At 41.8% G+C, this 18,411-nt stretch overlaps 1 protein-coding gene and 1 long non-coding RNA gene across 11 annotated transcripts; one reads left to right on the top strand and one right to left on the bottom strand.

Annotated features, from left to right (window-relative positions):
* Window positions 1-182: 182 nt before the first annotated feature.
* atat1 (alpha tubulin acetyltransferase 1) lies at window positions 183-14,161 on the bottom strand. Of its 10 annotated transcripts, none has more exons than XM_023960061.1 (13): window positions 13,779-14,161; window positions 12,517-12,577; window positions 11,981-12,072; window positions 11,837-11,894; window positions 11,654-11,767; window positions 11,240-11,440; window positions 7,928-7,973; window positions 7,497-7,542; window positions 6,299-6,376; window positions 5,557-5,770; window positions 3,642-3,727; window positions 3,005-3,083; window positions 183-1,360 (listed from the first exon to the last, which is right to left on the bottom strand). In XM_023960061.1, exons 1-13 carry the CDS (start codon window positions 13,868-13,870, stop codon window positions 878-880), a joined length of 1,650 nt encoding a protein of 549 aa, XP_023815829.1. In that variant the 5' UTR covers window positions 13,871-14,161; the 3' UTR covers window positions 183-877. The 10 variants fall into 10 exon arrangements, with proteins under 10 accessions (XP_023815829.1, XP_023815830.1, XP_023815831.1 ...); XM_023960062.1 differs by having other exon boundaries at window positions 6,299-6,373; XM_023960063.1 differs by having other exon boundaries at window positions 11,240-11,341; window positions 13,779-14,160.
* Window positions 11,984-12,956, top strand: LOC110015954. Its single transcript, XR_002291217.2, has 3 exons — window positions 11,984-12,111; window positions 12,233-12,383; window positions 12,466-12,956. It is a non-coding gene; the product is annotated as an uncharacterized LOC110015954 (long non-coding RNA).
* Window positions 14,162-18,411: the final 4,250 nt, after the last annotated feature.

Raw genomic sequence — 18,411 nt, 5'->3', positions numbered from 1 at the left:
GAGCAGCTCACGCCTTCATGGTTCACAGGGTTTTCTTAGGTTGGGAAAAACAAAAAAACTGCTCGGAAGGCACGTCTGTGCTGAGGGAGGCGTTGGAGCTCTGCAGAGGCCAAGACGAGGTCACAATAATGAGCGAATAAACGACACTCCTTCAAACTGGCACAACCAGAAGGGTGTTTTTCTTTTTTTTTTTGGATGTGTACCTGCAATTCTTGCTTCTTTAGCACTTTTCTAAAAACAGAGCTGGAGACTCTGATCCAAAAGTAAAGATCTTGTGTCCAGCGAAAGATTTTGTCTCAAACAGGAGGTGATCAATTACAAGACGATGAGTGAACCCAGAAGCTTCTGCCTTCAACTGAATGGCTTCAGTATTGAGTTCTCCACAGGCCTCCTTCACTTTGCTTATAACTGTACTTGTGAGGGTTTATCTAACCGTAACTCTGGGACTCTCCAAAACCTGCAGGACCTGCTTGTGACAATCATCCTCTGCAGAAAGATACTTTTCTTTGTTTTTATAGTTTGTAGTTTCAGTTTTAGAGACCTGGAGCTGCATAAATCAGTAAACAAATGCTTGTACATACGCAAAATGGAAAACATTCTCAACATGAGGAAGGAATCCTGTTGTTTGTTTAGGAGCAGCTCCGGTTTGTGACGATGTGGAAAGAAAGATGAGATTGAATATTTTCACGGAAGATCCTCTGAAATAGCTGATCTTTTTTCAGTTTGTTGTCATTTCGTTTTTTTGTGTTTGTGGGCTTGACTAAACTGAATTATATTTTGTATCAACATTTTTTTAATCATCACTGACAAACATAGGAATATGTTTGAAAGATTCATAAAAAAAACGAAGTCATCCTTGGAGAATCCAATCACTTCATCAGTCTGTGAACTCGAAACACAAACAGGAAGAGATCCTCACGTCTCTGACCCAATAGAGAGTGTGCTCGTTGGTCGTGCACAAAGCAGATCCGGAGCTCCGATAGCTGACATAACTCTTCCTGTCACGTGTGAAAGCCCCCATAGGAAGGAGCAGCAGGTCAGAGTCCTGCCACCGCTCTACCAGACTGTCCAGGTTGAAAGCCCAGATCTGGATCACCAGGGCCGTGTGCTCCTGTACTCCTGCATGTGCTTCACCCTCTGGGCTGGGGAGAAGGCCTGTCCTGCAGACCCCCACCGGCCTCGGTTCTGCCCTCCGCCCTCTCCCAGCCGCGCTCTGCAGTTGCTTGCCTCCGAGCTCCGCTGACCGCGCGGTACCTGGCCGTCCTCTACGACAGACCCAGTTGAACCTGAAGGCCTCCATCCGCCGGCTCGGGCGTCTGTCATGGACGGCAGGGGAGGGAAAACTGAGGAGATGGGAGACCTGCAGAATGAGGCGAGATGGTTCACCGTCAAAAGGGGCAGACGGACACAGCGAGGACCCATCATGGAGGACATGCGAGTGCTCCTAAACGGAGCCTGAGACCATAACAAAGACCCAACCAAAATGGACGGGGAGGGGCCTCTAGGCACAAGTTCAGTACAGACCCGACTAAAATCACAGCAGCAGAACATCAACGCTCACACTTAAGACATCCTTACAATTCAGAACTAAAACATAATTATTAAACATGTTATGTTTATTAATTATACATGTAATACTTGTAGATAAATACATGTTATGTGTATTACATGTATAATTACATGTAAATAAATGCATGCATTAACATCTCTCAAATTAATTTATGTATTTCATTACACGTGTATTACATTCTGCTATACGTGATAAATATTTGCACATGTATAACAAGCGTTATGGTATGTAAAATGTATACATGTTTTACATTTATTATTACACGCAATAACACGTAAAGAATGTAGTACCTGTGTACTTGAAAGTGATAAATATGCAATTACCAAGGAGATAAATGTACATGTAAATGCACACCATGCCCTGCAGAACTGAGTTCTTTTCCAGACTGAACCTCTACACTCAGCAAATTTAGGCTTCTGGAGCTCCCTTCTCCATTGATGTGTTTTTCCACACATTAAAGTTTGGATCAAGGATCTCCATGGTAACGCAGTTTGTCACCTCCTCAGAACTTTAAACAGCACTGGGAAAACTGTAGTTCATCAGGGTCTTTGGACATCACAAAGGAACTTTGCAGGAATTTGTAGCTCACAGATTCTTCTTTCAACCAACAGGGTTTCCAGAGAAAGTGAGAATGAAAGGCTTTCATTTGCTTCCTCCCCGTACTGCTGGAACACCAACAACCACCGACTTCTTTTTTTGTTTTTTTGTTCAGCTCAGTTAAGCGTGAAGCTGCTGACCTTTTTCTAATGTCACAGCTTCTTTCAGAGCAGCATTTTTGTGGAGCTGTAATCAGACACGGCGATGAAGATCAGGTATTCTGGAGGTGAGACGTCACAGAATCCTGCAGAGCTGGAAGACCTGCTTTTGTAACACGCCAAGGCCGTTTCCAACGTTTAAAATAAAAATATCATTTCACTACTTTCACGTAATGACAGACATGTAATGAAAGACAAAGGTCTGGAGAACATCTGTTAATATTCCGCATTTACAAGTCAGAATATCAACAGAAAATCGTTAAAAACATTGTAAAAAAAAAATATATATATATATATATATCAATTACTTTAAATATTTAAAATTGTTATGGCATTAAACCATTTCAGAAAATAAGAAAATAGAACTTCCCTCCATTTTAGTAAAGACATTTAAATGTTTAACCTATAAAAGAGCCCAAAAGAAAGTCTGATCTTGATTAGAGACTTTTTCTAAACACATTCTAGTGAAAATATATATATATATTTTTTAAAGTAGCATTTTTGCAGAAAGCCAAAAACTGTTGTTCAGCTGGAATTTCAAAGTGTGTTCAAGGCAGAATGAAAAGCAATGGAGCTGCTATGGACCTCCACCTTCTTGCGGCTTCACCCTCTCCGTGTTACTTGACAGATGTTTCCCCGTCAGTGAGCTTTTGTGCGTCCAGTGCTGCGGTGTGAATACCTGCTCTGGAGTGTGTGAATGCTGGCCGAGCTGTGTGTGTCTGTGTACTCCCGAGTCTGACCTGGCACGGGCCTTAAACCTGAGAAAGCACAAGTGCTCACAGATGAGGACCAGAGCAGACTTTGGAGGTGCTACTAATCGATCAGACGGTAATCAGAAAAACCACCAACAAAAATACCACAAACAGACTTTTTTTCCCCCACAATGGAAACACCTTCCAAATAGAAAGTTTAGCCTGATTTAAGGCGCTTCTAGTAACTGTAAATTAAGAAATGCTTCTTTAGAGCACGACAGACAACAATCATGTTCCTTCTTCTGCATATTTATTAGTATACTCATTATGTTTTGATGAGATAAAAACAACAACAACAACAAAAAAACCAGTTGGGGCTCTGAAATGTTCTTTTGAGTGCTTTTCTTTTCAAACTGCCGTGAAAACATGGAGTAAACAAGTTTCATTGTCCTGTGACAGCTCTGTCCCAGAATGCAACAGGCACCTGGAGGCTGACTCGAAAGCAGAAAAGATAAAAAAAAAAAAAAAAATACTACAAAGTATTTAATCAATATAATCGTCCTCCAAAATAAAAATGGAAGTTTCCTAAGGCATAGGCTTCAGAGACTTTTCCCTGACTCTTACCTGGCAGGCGTCTGTCCAGCAGTCCGGCAGCTCCGCTGTCCATGTGCTGGCTGTACAGGCTGTGGCGGGCAACCAAATTCGGCTGGCTGCCAACGGAAAAGAGGAGGACCAGCGCAGCGAGGAGGAAAACAGAACAGAGGAGGCGTAGGGAGGTGAGAGGGCATGGCGGGGCAACAAAAGAGGAGAAAGGGCAAAAGAAAACAAAGGGACAAAAACAAAAGATAAATAAAAATGTCTTAAATAACTGAAAGATAAAGACAAACTTAAATCATTTGTTAATATATTTAGATAAGATGATGGAGAGAAGAAACCATCTCAGCTTTCACCAATAGTTTTCTGGTTGATTGACAGAAGGTCTGAACAACAAACGGGACCACACACACGAGGTTCAGCTTCTTTAATGTTTCATATAAAAAAAGGCAAGCAGACACGTTCTGTGTTTCAAAGGGGAGCGCGGTGCTCTTTGCTCCTCTGAACTGGGAGCAGCAGGTGGATCACAGAGTTCTCCTCTAACAGGAGGAGCAGCTGGGATTCAGGGAAAGCCCGGCTGAGGTCTGCTAAGGGAACTGATCTCGCGGACGGCAGTGAAAGATGAGATGGTGAACGCAGGAGTGGTCAGAGGAAAGAAACAGGACAAAATGATAAGGAGGAATGAAAAAGAGAAAAAAGAGGAGCCATTAGAGAGCAGGAAATCAACAGGGGACAAGAAACAGGAAGTGGTCTAAGAACTTCAAAATAAAATCAGAAAAGTAATTTTATTCTTTTGTTTTTAAATCAAATCAAAAACAGCCCACAAATCAGGAAGTTTTTTAAGTTGTTGACATTTGACCGCTTTCATTTAAGATAGTTGAGTGAGAATTTAAAACAGTAAAATAAAATGATAAAACAACGGAATTAAAGCATGAAAATTAAGATTATATTTATTCAGCTCACAAAAAAGAAGTTTCAAAATAAAATAAACTCAAAGGCATCTTCATGGAAAAAAAAGACTAGTTAATGTAAATGTATGCAGGAGAGAAATAAAGAAAATATTTCTAAAAGGTAAAATACTGATGAAAAAAAAACCTTATTACAAATCCAGGACAGGTCCTAAACTCATCATAAAGAAGTAAAAAGATTTTATATTATTAACTACAGAATCCCATAAGTTAAAAGAATTTAATTAAAAAAAAAAAAAATTCTGTAAGAAAAAGTTAAGAATGTGAATATGTTATACAGTAAAATATGTCAAAGCAAATATGAAATAAAAGAAAGTGAAATAATTCAAAAAATAACAGCATAATCGTAGAGAAAAAAAACTGTTTAAATGTTTTGAAATATAATAACTATACACAAATTTTTTACATTTATAAAGAAAAAAAAAGGTTCTCTTTTGCTTAAATTCCTTTTTTATTCCTTTGAAAAATGTAGAAAAAAATTGAACTATTCTTTAACTTTTGGACTAAAATATATTCTAAGAAAATGTGTATTATAAAAATGAAAAGTTACAGTCATTTAAACTGATGGGATAGTTCTAAATACACTAAAAGAAAATAAGAAATTTTGAGAGGTTAAAATGTTTTTTCTTTTTGGATTTGGACTTCATTTGTCTTGGCTGTTTGACTCTTAGTTGCAGTTTTAAGTAAACTTACTGATTTTTTTTGAAAACTGCCCAACTAGTATTATCAAAAATAGGGGCGGGGGAGACCTTAAATTAATCTGGCTCTTTTATTCCTTTCTAGTTTTAGAGATTTTCATTGGAGCCTATATTTCTAGAATAGATCCCGATTAACAGACCTGTTTTTTACGTTCACAATAATAACATTTAGGATAATAAAAGCCCCATATATGTAATTTCTGATTAAGGGTGACTCTGAGCCATACTATTAAAGGTCTCAACTGCAGAATGAACAGGGAATCAAACCCCCATCTCTACCTGCTGCGTCTTTCTCTGCCGCCCCCGATGAGAGCTGACTGACGGCTCTGGTTCCTGGTTCCTCCAGGGGAAGACGACACGCTGACCCGATGAGGTGCCCTGGTTGGGGACAAACCCACACTCAGGGGTGGGGAGCACTGGGAGGATCCCGACCGCTGAGGAGACTGGTGGGGAGCAAACGGCCACGGAGGAGTCCTCTGCTCCTGACGTACCGCTGGACAGAGAAGAAGAACGTTAGTTTCTAGAACCTGAGAAGTCTTTTTAAAACGACACTGAAAAAAGAAGCTGAAAATTAACAACGGCTGAAGTGCTGAACTGTCCGCAGATGGTTATTAAAAGGTAAAACATTGTTTTGATGTTTGAAGTTTTAAAGACAACTAAAAGTGCATCAAGAGCTGAATTAAAAAAAATACTTGAGTTCATTTACAGTGGCTAAAAGTTTTGGCAGCTAGCCTTTCATTATTCATTTTTATGAGGAAAAATGCTGATTTAGTGGAGAATATTTCAGAAATGATCAGAGGAAACTTGATACTTTTTGTTCAGTCATCCATTTAAACATCTTCTCATTCCAGAACAGGATTTACACTTGTTTTTTTTTTCATGGCTTTGTAAATCATCAGCCTGAGTCATAAAGCTGTCTTGTTTGACAGCTCTGTTGCGGGATGTGCTGCATCCATCCACCTCCACATTTGTCTCTTTGCACATACAGCAGTGTCCGTTTAGGCCCCAAAGAGCGGCTCACCTCCTCTCTCCATTAAAGAGTAAGGCTTGATCTCTCCATCTGGCTTTTTGGGGGGAGTCTTCCTCAGCTGGACTGCTGCTGAGAACACAGAACAGAACAGTTAGAATAGTCGGCCGTAGAGTCTAGTTGCTTGAACGATACTCGGTTATGCCCTAAACCTGATTTTATAGAGGACAGACATAACAAACAGAACTTCCGGGTTGAAGCATGTGCTTTTTAAATGCCCTCTCCCCTTTAATATGTGGCTTCAAACACATTCAGATAGGGGAGGTTTATGTAAATTCATCCACATTTACATCAAGCTACATGGGACAGCACAATATCTGACAATTTTTCCCCCTGATATGTCATTTGAAGCCGAAATAAACAGGTCCAGGATGTGAGCATTAAAGAAAAATGACCTGGAAGTGACATTTAAAGACAAGCTAAACTCTGTTTTTGGAAAAAAAAAAGCTTAAAAAAGGGGGTTGTTATTTTTAGGCCCTAAAGGCAAGTGTTTGACTCTGAAAGTTCCTCTTGGATTTGTAAAGCTTCAGGCAGTATTTTGTGTTTTGTTTGAAGGCTTGTGTGTACGTTTCATGTGGAGGAGGGAATCCCAAAGTTGAACAGATGACAGTTTCTGCAGCTGATTCTGAGTTCAAAAGCAGAGAAGAATGGCAGCCTCTGACAGGAAGACAGAAGAAGCTGCAGCAACTGAGGACGCATGAACAGCAGCAGAACGGTGGGAACTGCAGTCAGAACACACATGGAAGCATCACAGGAGGTCAGTGATAATGAGCAACCTTCTAGTCCAGCACAATAAAAAATAACTAGAGGGAAGCAGGATGCTCTGGTGCTGGCTGTTCTTGAGGTTTGGGCTTTCTTCCTCATTTCTCTTTTTTCACGATGCGTTCCATCGGTTGTGTGTGTGTTTTTTCCAGAGTGCACTCCAGCGGCGGAACAAACAGAATGTCTTCTGCGCGGTACTCTGAGCTCACAGGAGGCAGTCAGTTTGCTCCTCTGCTGCAGGAGCAAAAGCAGGCAGACGCAGGGGTTCGGAGGGGTCGGGGACTAACATATCGCTAGAATGTGTGGTTTGGTACAGGTCAATAAAAGGAGGCAAACAGAGGAGAAGGAGGAGAAGAAGGAGCTCAAGCATGATGAGGGGGAGGATGCAGGCAACAGGAAGGAAGAAGTGTTAGAAAAGAAGAGTTCTTACAAGAAGCCGTGCATCCTCTGATCCGTCAGAGGACAGTGGGCGGAGCCTGTCAGGGTTTAGTGAAACAAAACACTTTTGGTGTGTAGAAAAAGAAGAAGAGCAGCAGTTCTGGATTCAGTCAATTACAGAAGGCTTTCATGGAGGCAAACGTAAAATAGAGTAAAAAACAAATGGTTTAATTCCTAATCAGATCAGAAACTAAATGGATGAACGAAAATGAAAAAAAGCAGAGGCATGCCAAATGCTGGTGACAGCTCCCTCCAAAACAAGGACAGGCCCATTGGCATGACAGTACAGCAACAGCAGGAATGTAAACTGCAGAGCGAGGCGAGGGGGGCAGGTTAGGGAACGCCCCCGACCAGTGCTTGGCTCACTGTGAACAAAAGCCCCTGACAGGAAGAGGAAGAAGAGGACCAGTGGGGAACACCTACCTGCTCTGTTGAAGAAGAAGTCCTCAAATACCACAAAGTTGTTGACCTGCATAGATGAAAACAGACACACTGAGATGCTGGTTGAGCAGAAGCTGCTGTGGAGACCCCTTGTGTAACCTGGGCGCGCCTGTGCACTTTCCCCCAGAAACCAGACGAACAAGTTGGATGAATTCTGTGCCAAGGTTTCCAAGAAGAAACACCTTCACCTTTAAAACCAGCCCTGGTGGTTTTTTATGTTTACTTGAAACTTGAGAGTCTCTGTGCTGTCAACAGCACGCCGTTTTCTTGTTGAGGAGGTGATCTGTGTGGAAAAGCCCTCTGTGACGTGGGAGGGTGGGTTGAAGAAGAAACTGGAGAACGAACTCAAACTGCAGGTTGAGTTTCAGCTCGTTTATGACACATCACATGCGTTACAGAGCAGAAACTCATTGGTACAGAGCCCAGCAGGTGCCAAGGGGTTTAAAAAATATACATTTAAGATTTTAGGTAAGTAATCCATGTGCATGGACTGTTAGAGGACAATTTAGAAAAGAGAACAGTGTATTCATCTACACCTTCATTACTAATCTGAGAGAACGATTTATTAATCTGAATCGAGAGAATGGTTTATCAATTTGGAAGCACAGATTAAAAAAATTGAGAGTACAGTTTTGTTCATATGTTTTCTTGAATTGCTCATTTAATAAGTGCTGTTGTTGCAAGTTTTCAGGCTCAAATGGTTCAAATCCCTTTTGGTTAAAGAATCAGGAACCTAAGGAATTCCATCTGTGATAAGAATGACTTCAGGCAGTAACCTCTGAGTTGATTTTGAACTTTAAACATGTAAATAAGTCAGTGTTTTATATCTAAAAAGATCAGTTTGATGTTTTTTTGTGTGTGTGATCTGAGCAGCTCACATTCTTCTTGTGTCACTTTGTTTGAGTGACGCGCACAGCTGGAGAGGCTCAACCAGCGTAAGGCTGCTGGACCTGATGGCATCAGTCCCCGGGTACTCAAAAACTGTTCCAGCCAGCTATGTGGTGTACTTCAGCATCTGTACAACCTGAGCCTTAACCTTCAGAGGATCCCAGTGCTGTGGAAGACTTCCTGCCTTGTCCCTGTGCCAAAGAAAAACCATCCAGAGTCGCCTAGTGACTACAGGCCTATAGCACTGACCTCCCATGTTATGAAGGTCATGGAGCGGCTGGTGCTGTCACATCTCAGACCCCTGGTGAGCCCTTTCCAAGACCCACTGCAGTTTGCATACCAACCCAAGGTGGGAGTGGAGGATGCACTGCTATACCTGCTGCAGAGAGCATACTCCTCCCTGGAAAAGCCTAACACCACAGTGAGGATCATGTTCTTTGACTTTTCTTCAGCCTTCAATACCATCCAGCCGAGACTGATGAGGGAGAAGTTAGAGAAGACGCAGGTGGATGCCCCCCTGGTCTCATGGATTGAGGACTACCTGACAGGCCGACCTCAGTTTGTGAGACTGCAGAGCTGTGTGTCTGACACCCTGACAAGCAACACTGGAGCCCCTCAGGGAACCGTGCTGTCCCCCTTCCTATTCACCACATACACAGCTGACTTCCAGTACCACTCTGAGCTCTGTCACCTCCAGAAGTACTCTGATGACACAGCTGTAGTCGGGTGTGTGAAAGATGGATGGGAGGAGGAGTACAGGAGCCTCGTGGAGCGCTTCGTCAGGTGGTCTGGGGAAAATTACCTGCAGCTAAATGTGGCCAAGACTAAAGAGATGGTGATTGATTTTAGCAGGAGAAAGTCTTCGCCTCCCCCAGTCTGTATCGGTGGGACGGATGTGGAAGTTGTCTCGTCCTACAAGTTCCTGGGAGTACATCTAGACGATAAACTGGACTGGTCCACAAACACCGAGGCCGTCTACAAGAAGGGCACGAGCAGACTTTACTTCCTGAGGAGACTCAGGTCCTTCAATGTTTGCAGCAGGATGCTTTACATGTTCTACCAGTCTGTCATGGCAAGCACCATCTTCTTTGCTGCAGTGTGCTGGGGTGCTGGCATCAAAGCAAAGGACGCCAACAGACTGAATAAACTCATTAGGAAAGCAGGGTCTGTCATTGGCCTCAAGCCTGCCAAGCTGGAAGAGGTGGTTGGGGACAGACTACTGGCTAAACTGGGGACCATCATGGACAATCCTTCCCATCCCCTCTTCAGGGAGGTGGACAACCTGAGAAGCAGTTTCAGTGGCAGGATCATACACCCTCGCTGTGCCAGAGAACGATACAGGAAGTCATTCCTGCCATCAGCCATTAGACTCCACAACTCATCTGGCAGACTCGGATGTACATGAAAATTCTAGTTTCTAGTCACAGACTACACTTTTCAAATTGTATTTTACTCAATTTTTGTCCTGTTCTACTCTCTGTATTTTTTGTGTCTGTGTTTGTCTTTACCCCCCCCCCCTCCCCCCCTTTTCCCTAGTGCTGCTACTGCAACTAAATTTCCCTTCGGGGATTAATAAAGTTCTTCTTGAATCTTGAATCTTGAATCTTGTTTATGAGAGAAAGTTTTCCTAAAAACCTTCAGAGACACAGAGAATCACATATTTCTGCTGAGCTCTCCAGAATAAATGTGAGTGGTGATTCATGTTCAGGTCTGGGGGTAATCATTACAGATGTACAGTAGCACAAACCAGACAGATGAGTGACAAGCATAAGGATGAGATAAGGAAAAGCTGAGTGAAGAAGGAACAGCTGGAGGAACCTAAAAAGGTGGAAGCAGAGAAGAGAGGACATCTAGTGGCAGAGAAAGGTAACAACAGCAGATATATTTCAAATGGATCAAACTCTACAGAAACGACTAGAACCTGATTAGTACCTTCAGCTCCACCCAGATGACCATGAAAACATCTACATCTATCATCCATCTAGCTATTTAGATCATCTCTAAAGTGACCACCAGCCCAAGTGGGGATCAGCGGTCTGTGGTTAACCGATTTAAATTACCCTAAAAGGACCCAGAAAGTCTAAAAAAAAGCCACACATCTAAAGCTCCACTTAGGATCCCACTGCTCCTCATCCTCAGGATCTGCAGTTTCCTCGCCTACAGCCCAAATCTTGCTTCACTCAGATGACTCTCCTCTGATCTTTAAAAGGAAGTTACCTGGTTTGGATTAAAAACGCTCTACCACAGGTTCATGAGGAGACAGTCAAACATGTTGTTCAGTTGGACAAACTCAAAACTCTATTTAGGATAAGTATGTGACATGACAGGAACTATATCTGAAGATCTGGCTTCTCCTCAGATCCAGCCAGTTCCAGGCAGAGCAAGGGGGGGGGGGGTTTACGGTACCTGAGGAACGTTCTGCGTCAGGGAGTAATGCTTCTCTAGAAAGGACAGCAGCTTGGGCGAGGGCCTGTCGTACGCCATCCGCCCCGGCTCCACGTTCTTATGCTGTGACACAGAGATATGACGGTGATGATCTGATGGTTTTCCTCCTCTCATGTCTCTCCAGAGGACTTTAGATTCACAGGAAGTTATATGAGGAAAAGTCTATGGTTTTCAGGGTAAAGAAGAAGAAAAAATGTTAACCTAGAAGTTCTGGATTAAAATGAATTGAAAGAAACTTCAATGAGTAACTTTGACCAGAGAAAACGGAAGGTTTTATTTCATTTGGGAAGATATGGCCGACCTCACGTCCATAAAACAGCTGAACATTGATGCTTTTCACTTGGAAGGTGACGAGAAGATGGAGAGACACTTCACCTGCAGCATGAAGTCAAAAAGCTCCAGCCCATAGCCGTGTCTCTGCAGGTTCTCTGCAATATAGAAGTCCAGGACACACAGGGGCTCCGCCTCCACGTGCACACCATGCCGGTCCTGCACGGCAACGAGAGTCACTGCAGGACCAGGAACCGGGGGAGGAGTTAGGAGGAATAAGAGACTCACCAGCAGGAATAGCTTCTTATGCCCGACCTTCAGGAAGCCCACAACGGCGCCTCGCCCGCTGCAAACATGAGACATGTGTGACAACAGCACCAGAGCTGAGCGGGTCCACCTGACCAGCGTAGACAAGGGAGGGGGAAGACGTACCCGCTGCATTCTCCGTCCTTCAGGAGGTACAGCTGGTGCCGCTGAGACTGCAGCTTGGAGGCGCTGGTCACCGCCGCGGTCAGCTGCTGCGCCTGTGGGGACCGCAAACATGACTCAGCATGCAGAGTGAGGTAAACAGCGACCACCAGTTGATTTAATATTTATTCCCTTTGCATTTTGAAGGTTCTTATCAAAAGGTTTTTAAGTGTTTTAGCCAGTTGTCATGATGTCTGATTGAAACTTTTCATGCAGGTCTGCTCCATTGCCTCCTATTCTGTTAACCCCCCCAAAATGAGTTTGTTTGGTTTAAATACCACAAATAAATAAAAAAATCAGTGAAGAGTACCACCTACAGAGTTTTCTGAGATGTTTGAAACTCCTGACCCCACTAAAAGGAGCAAAGGTAGATCTAACATCAGGTCATGTTATTGCAGGGCTTCGGTTCTTCAAAGCCAATGGACTAACCGTTTTGCTGCTCGTTCCAGATATTAGCTCTGAAGAACTGACATCCCATAATCCCGCCCCCGTGCACTCACCTTTGCCGAGGCTCTCCCCAACTCATCGATGACCGTAGCAAGGTTCGCCTGGAGATCAGGTCTGGTGGAAGGACAGAGACAAAAAAACAAAACAACAACAAACAAAAACAGCAGAAAATTCAGAAACGCAGCAAAGAGCTCAAGATCTGCGCTTCACTCGCCATTTTTTATTCAACTGCAGGTGGATTAAAAAAAAAATACTGATTGATTGATTAAAAGATAAGAACTTTAGTCCCTGTCAGACTTGACACGGTTTTGGATTAACTTCTTTTTAAAACTTTGTGTTTTGATTTAAAATCTAAAATTTTCAACAGAAAAAACCCCCCCAGAAGGTTTGGACACCAAACATGACCCTTTGTCTGAATGATTTCAGAGCAGTTTCTCAGCTCATAAAACATGTTGAAATCCTGGAAAAAAAAAAAAAAAAAAAAAAAAAAAAATCACCCAGTAAAGCAGAAGATTTAACCCCTTTATTATTCAAATGTGTCCACTCGTGTTTGTAGTCCCGTTTTAAATTTAAAATGAGTCAATTTATCCCCCTTTTGGATAATAAATTGGAGGTAAAAACAAAAAAGTTGGACCTTTTAACGCAGGAGAAGTTGGAGACTGACTTAAGCATAACAACCCCTTTAGATGTATTTTAAGTAGCTGACCTGGTTGTGTAAATTTGTTTTTTAAAGTAGAAAATGTAAACATCTTCAGAAATATCTGCAAACCAGCGAGGAGAGAATTTGACGAAGCTTCATAAGGAGTGGAACTTCTCACCTGGACTTGGAACACAATAACTAAATGGTTGCTCAGTGATCTTTAGTCCTGCTTTTATATGAAATAACATTTGGATTTGTTTTGTAAATGGTGGTCTACAAAACACCACCATGATCCCGCTTCTGAACAAATCTGTGGAGATACTGGTCTCCTTTTTCTAGCAGGACTTTGGTCTTGTTCACACTGACAGAAGTAGCAGTTCCTGGTTCAGAACCCATTGTTGATTGACCGGCAAATGGCCTGAGCCTGAACCATGACGTAGAAGATGACATCATCAGAGCAAAAAATCTGAAGAGCTAACGGCTGCTGTCAACTAATGCACACATGTATTAAAAAAAATATTAGATTATAAGGGAGTATGGCGCTTTAATGTAGTAATACTTTTAAACTTAAAAATAATTTGATATTTAGAGATAATTATAGATGATTTATTTGGAAGGGGTGGTGCTACATGATCAAAACATGCTAACAAAGAGAGCCGGCATCCTCACACCCACCTCCTAGCCGTCCAACGGTCCGCTACGAGATTCTGGTCAAGGAAGGAGATCCGTTCAGTGAATATCTGGTTGATATCAAAGGGAAATTCCATCGTCCGGTTCGATCCGGACCGGTACCCCGACGAAACAGCTCACACGGAGGCTCCGCTGCTTATTAGCAGCTGTTTGGCAGTTATCCGGCACGCAGCGACGTCCACCTCCGCGGAGGCGGACCTACAGTGACCAGAAGTGGAACCCCAAGCAGGTTTGGGACGAAACAAGAAAAGTATAGCAAGGTTCCGGCAGACCTGCAGAACCGGCATTTATGGTCACGCCTGAGGATCCATAGAATCCGCCGGGTTCAATTTAGGTTCGCGTCATCAACACGCAGGCGCGTCCAGAGGGGGCGGAGTCTGGTGGACCATGCCGGACACTTTTTTGTCAACATCAGAGCGAGGGAACAGTGAAAGGTTTTTACGCAGTTAATTTAAAATAGTTTCAGTATTTTTCACTAGTTTCCCACTCTTTAAAAATAAAACTTTTCTTAAAGTTGTATAAAACTATTGTTAAAGAACGATGTTTATTTAAAGTTTCTAATGATGTTAGCTGAGCTAGAAGCTTCACGTCTGTTCTAGCCAAAGAATTCACTTTACCTGGTGGTGAGAATTTTAGTGTTGGTTGGAGAAACTCTAACTGGCTTTCTTTCCGTTACAGCACAGGTGAGCCTTCTTTTTAGATTCTGAAGGCCTCGGACGTATTTCAAAGATCCTGACAACACAAATTAGCTAAAGAATGATTAGATAAGAACTCTTATCTATCTGCAATACCACTGTCAGCAGCTTAACAAGGTGGATATAATTTAATTTTTGAGCTTTTATCATCAGATTTCTAAAAGTACAGTTTGGCAAAATCCAGGCATGTCACATTTTCCTAAAATAAAGGGAATTACTTTTCCCCATTATAGCTTTTTTAAGAAGGCATCTTTGTCTTCATCAATCAAAAATAAACTTTTTGCCATGGGGCATGCAAGATTTCAGGCTTGACTAAACTGGGTAAATAATGATAAGAATAATAATGGATTAGATTTATCTGCGCTATTTTCTTGGTGCTCAAAACACTTACAATTTGTCCATTATTCATTCACTCCTCATTCATACTCGGTGATGGTAACAGCTAATGTAGCCCCAGCTGCCCTGGGGCAGGCAGACAGAGGTGTGGGCACATCCAGTTTCTGTTCTACACTGCACACTTGCTTTTAATTCCCTGATGTGCCACGAGATGGCACTGCAGGGTACGGTATTCTGAATGCAGACTGCAGGACGCAATCATCATGGTGGTGCTCAGGTTCATCAGTCAGACACGCAAGGAAAGTTTACGTTTCTCAGGCGGGCCGAGGAGAGCTAAATTCAGTCTTGCAACCCATGATGTTGCAGTTGGTTACTTCAACAGGAAGCATGACCGAGTTCCACTCTTTGTTTCTCTTAAAGCTGCAAAAATAATAGCTGATTGATAGTCTGAAAAAAATAACAACTAAGAGCTGCTGCAAGAACAGAATTGCCCTTATTCAAGAGCGCATGAAAGGAAGTCCAGATCAAAACTGGATTTACAGATTTGGGGAGATTTGTCATCTGTGGGCTTGTATCCATCTATATCCTCCAATGAGAATTGTCTCTCAATTGTCAACAAAAGTGTAAAGTTTGGTTTTTTTCTTTTATATCTGACAGAAATCACTTTCTGATATGAACCAGTGGCATGTCAAAGACAATCAAAACCATTTTGGACAAATTTGTAGATTTTATTCTTATCCAATTCAAACTAGAAGTAGACCCAAAAGTGTCCAGGGCATCATCTGAACTCAAGCTGAACAACTTACTTTCATGAGATCTGCTGTAAAGACAACGACTGATGAGCTAAGCATTTATCGAGTTCAGCTTACACACTTATTGAGTCAAACCACAGCAGGTCAAACCACTGGAACACACTCCCTGAGTGGAACAAGCCTATGCACAACTCGTGTTGCAACAAACCGACGCAGGAACAAACGACTGCGGTTGTCTACCGGAAGGAGGTAAAAATCCACCAGTTTGATTCTACCTGGTTTCACTCAGCCCGCCTCCGCATGTCCGGCCCTCCTACAGCTTTCTGCAGGCCTCGCCCAGACAGGTGCTCTCCTTCAGGTTTTCAATCCTACATTGCCTCATTATTCAAAGTTGCACAATCCTGGTGTTTCCTCTTTTTTTTCCAAAGCTTTCGCAGCATGCATCCACGTGGCTCTTGTGGGGACTGAAGTCACCGGATAATCTTTGGAATGTTCTATAGTTTCATTTCCTTATCTAAGACTTAGTGGCCTCATCTCTTGCTTTATTTCATCAACATTTCTCAGAGGGAGAAGACTCGCCATCTGGGATTTGTTTTGGGGATCATAATTCCTCATAAGTAAAAGCTTGAATGGATCTCCAGAAAGGAAACGTCTTTAGTTAAATGTTTGTGCTCTGGGTCATCACAGGAACTGTTACGTAGGCAGACTAAACTGTCTGAAAGTACTGGATTGGGCCTTCCTGCACTCTGTAGAAACATTTAGGGGTGATTTATTTAGCATCTTTCTTCTATAGACACTAAAATATCGAAGATAGTTTAGTGACAAATCTCTCCAATTAATATCACGTTAAAAATAAATAATTTTGAACTAAATTCCACTAAAATAAATTAAATTAGATATAAAAGATTCAAGCTAAAATGAATGTAGAACAAATTAACCTCTTGTGTGACTGAGAGCTATTATCCTGTCTGACTAGGTAGATTCAAGCAAATATTGTGATGGACCAATGAGAGCAGACGAGTAGCAGTGGTCAGATGGTTTCCGGTGAACCACCGCAGGTTTTCTTGTGTTGTCTCTATATAACCAACATTCATGCATTGCAGATCGATAAATTTGGTATACATTTTTAGGAGTTTCCATTTTCAGATTTGTTTGCAGAGAAGAGAAAAATAAACTTGTCAGAGACAATTATAAAAATCAGCAGAGGGAAAGAAGCTTGAAAGTTAAAGCAACAAAATAATATAAATACAACACGACAAGTAATATTCAGCTTAAAAACAAGTAGAAATTTTCAATGTATTTTTCTTTTTTCTTGCATTTGAATTTATTTTTATTTATACATTAATTTTACTGTAGTAGTGAATATTGTAAATAGGTTTTTGTTTCACATTGAGGTACAAAAGACAAACATCTCTTTTTTTGCAGTTGTTTTCGGTACAAAGCTAAGTGAAAGTGATATGGGGTTTTCCCCCCCTGTCCTTGAATAACCTACTTTATCGTCGCGTTGAAACCTGTCTCTTTATGTGGCCAAATGCAGGTTTCACATACTGAATCTATTAAATGCCACAAAAATCAGTGACACTCACAGTCATCTTCCACTATCTAAACTCCCCATATGGTTTTGGTCCAGACCTTGTTGGATCAGTGGCTGACACATCTCTGTCTGAGTATGCTGTTGAGATTTGTGTTGTGGTCCTGGCCTTGCGGCATTACATCCACAACGGACGTCTCCTCTTTTTATTAGTGGCGAATAACTTAAAGTTGGATGAAAGTGGGATTATACTTAGAGCCGTTTCCACATTTTAACTTTTGGAGGATGATGATTTGTTGAACTGATGGAGGTGAATAAGGAGTTCTATCTGTTTTCAGCAAAAGCAGAACACCTGGGGATTTCTTTGCTCTAACTAGTTCCAAAGGTGTTTTTTTCACTCTTGTTCTTCCACGGAAAACTCACATCATTGTTTTCTAGGGGTGTAATGATTCATTTTAACAATTTGATTCATATCATCCTGGCTAGTTTGACACCCTGTGGAAAACACTGGACGACGTCCCCCACCCCCACCCTCACCCCCCTTTCCTGCCCCGCCCTCAATAACTCAAAGTCTGCATACATACAAACACAAGAACAAAATATATAATCATATAATATACTTTAATATACTTTTATAGTTGAAATCACAGTTAAGATGTAAGTTATTTCACACTAAACACTCATCAATTTGTGTTTTCCTTTTGAAGGCTGGCTGGTTCTGGTAGAAATTGCCACATTTTTCTGTTATTTTTTCATACAACCATGACACGAATTATAAATTAATGAATTCTGGTCGTTTCCGAATGAACATCAATGGAAATAAAGGACATATTCCTCTGTTTGTGTGCGCAAGTGCCACATAAAACCAAACAGAAAAAGACATGATTGTGCCCATTGCATCTGATTGATGAGAATGGCAGAAGAGTTTAGAAGAAATCCCCAATAAACTAATGAACAAGACTAGTCTATTTAAGTGCAAACCTTCATTCGCTATGTGGCAACTGTTGCTCCATATTGTATGTAATTGAGTGTTAATTTCAGACATTGCCTGCATTCCTTTATCCTTGTAGTGTTTTCCTTCTTCTCTTCTTTTTTTTTTTCTAAACGGGACAACTGATGTTTCCTTTGAAATTTTTGTCCATTTTTAACACCCTTGAATAGATTTTCTGTCTGTCAAACAGCCAGAGTCAAGATGAGCGAAATGATGGAAACAAAATCACTTTGATGCAGACTCCTATTTTTTTTCTTTCACTTAGAAATAATTCCAAACCCAACGTTGGCCCTTGTGACAGGAAAGCCATTAT

This window comes from Oryzias latipes, chromosome 11 (assembly GCF_002234675.1).
Source record: "Oryzias latipes chromosome 11, ASM223467v1".
NCBI lineage: Eukaryota > Metazoa > Chordata > Actinopteri > Beloniformes > Adrianichthyidae > Oryzias > Oryzias latipes.
This window is presented reverse-complemented; position numbering and strand designations above follow the sequence as displayed.

Excerpts from the sequence above, each read along its gene's own strand:
- atat1 (XM_023960061.1), bottom strand. The coding sequence starts at position 13,870 with ATGGAATTTCCCTTTGATATCAACCAGATATTCACTGAACGGATCTCC. Across the intron at positions 12,073-12,516 it reads TGGGGAGAGCCTCGGCAAAG|GCGCAGCAGCTGACCGCGGC; the intron begins GTGAGTGCACGG and ends CGGTCCCCACAG. Across the intron at positions 3,728-5,556 it reads GGCAGAGAAAGACGCAGCAG|CCAGCCGAATTTGGTTGCCC; the intron begins GTAGAGATGGGG and ends TTCCGTTGGCAG.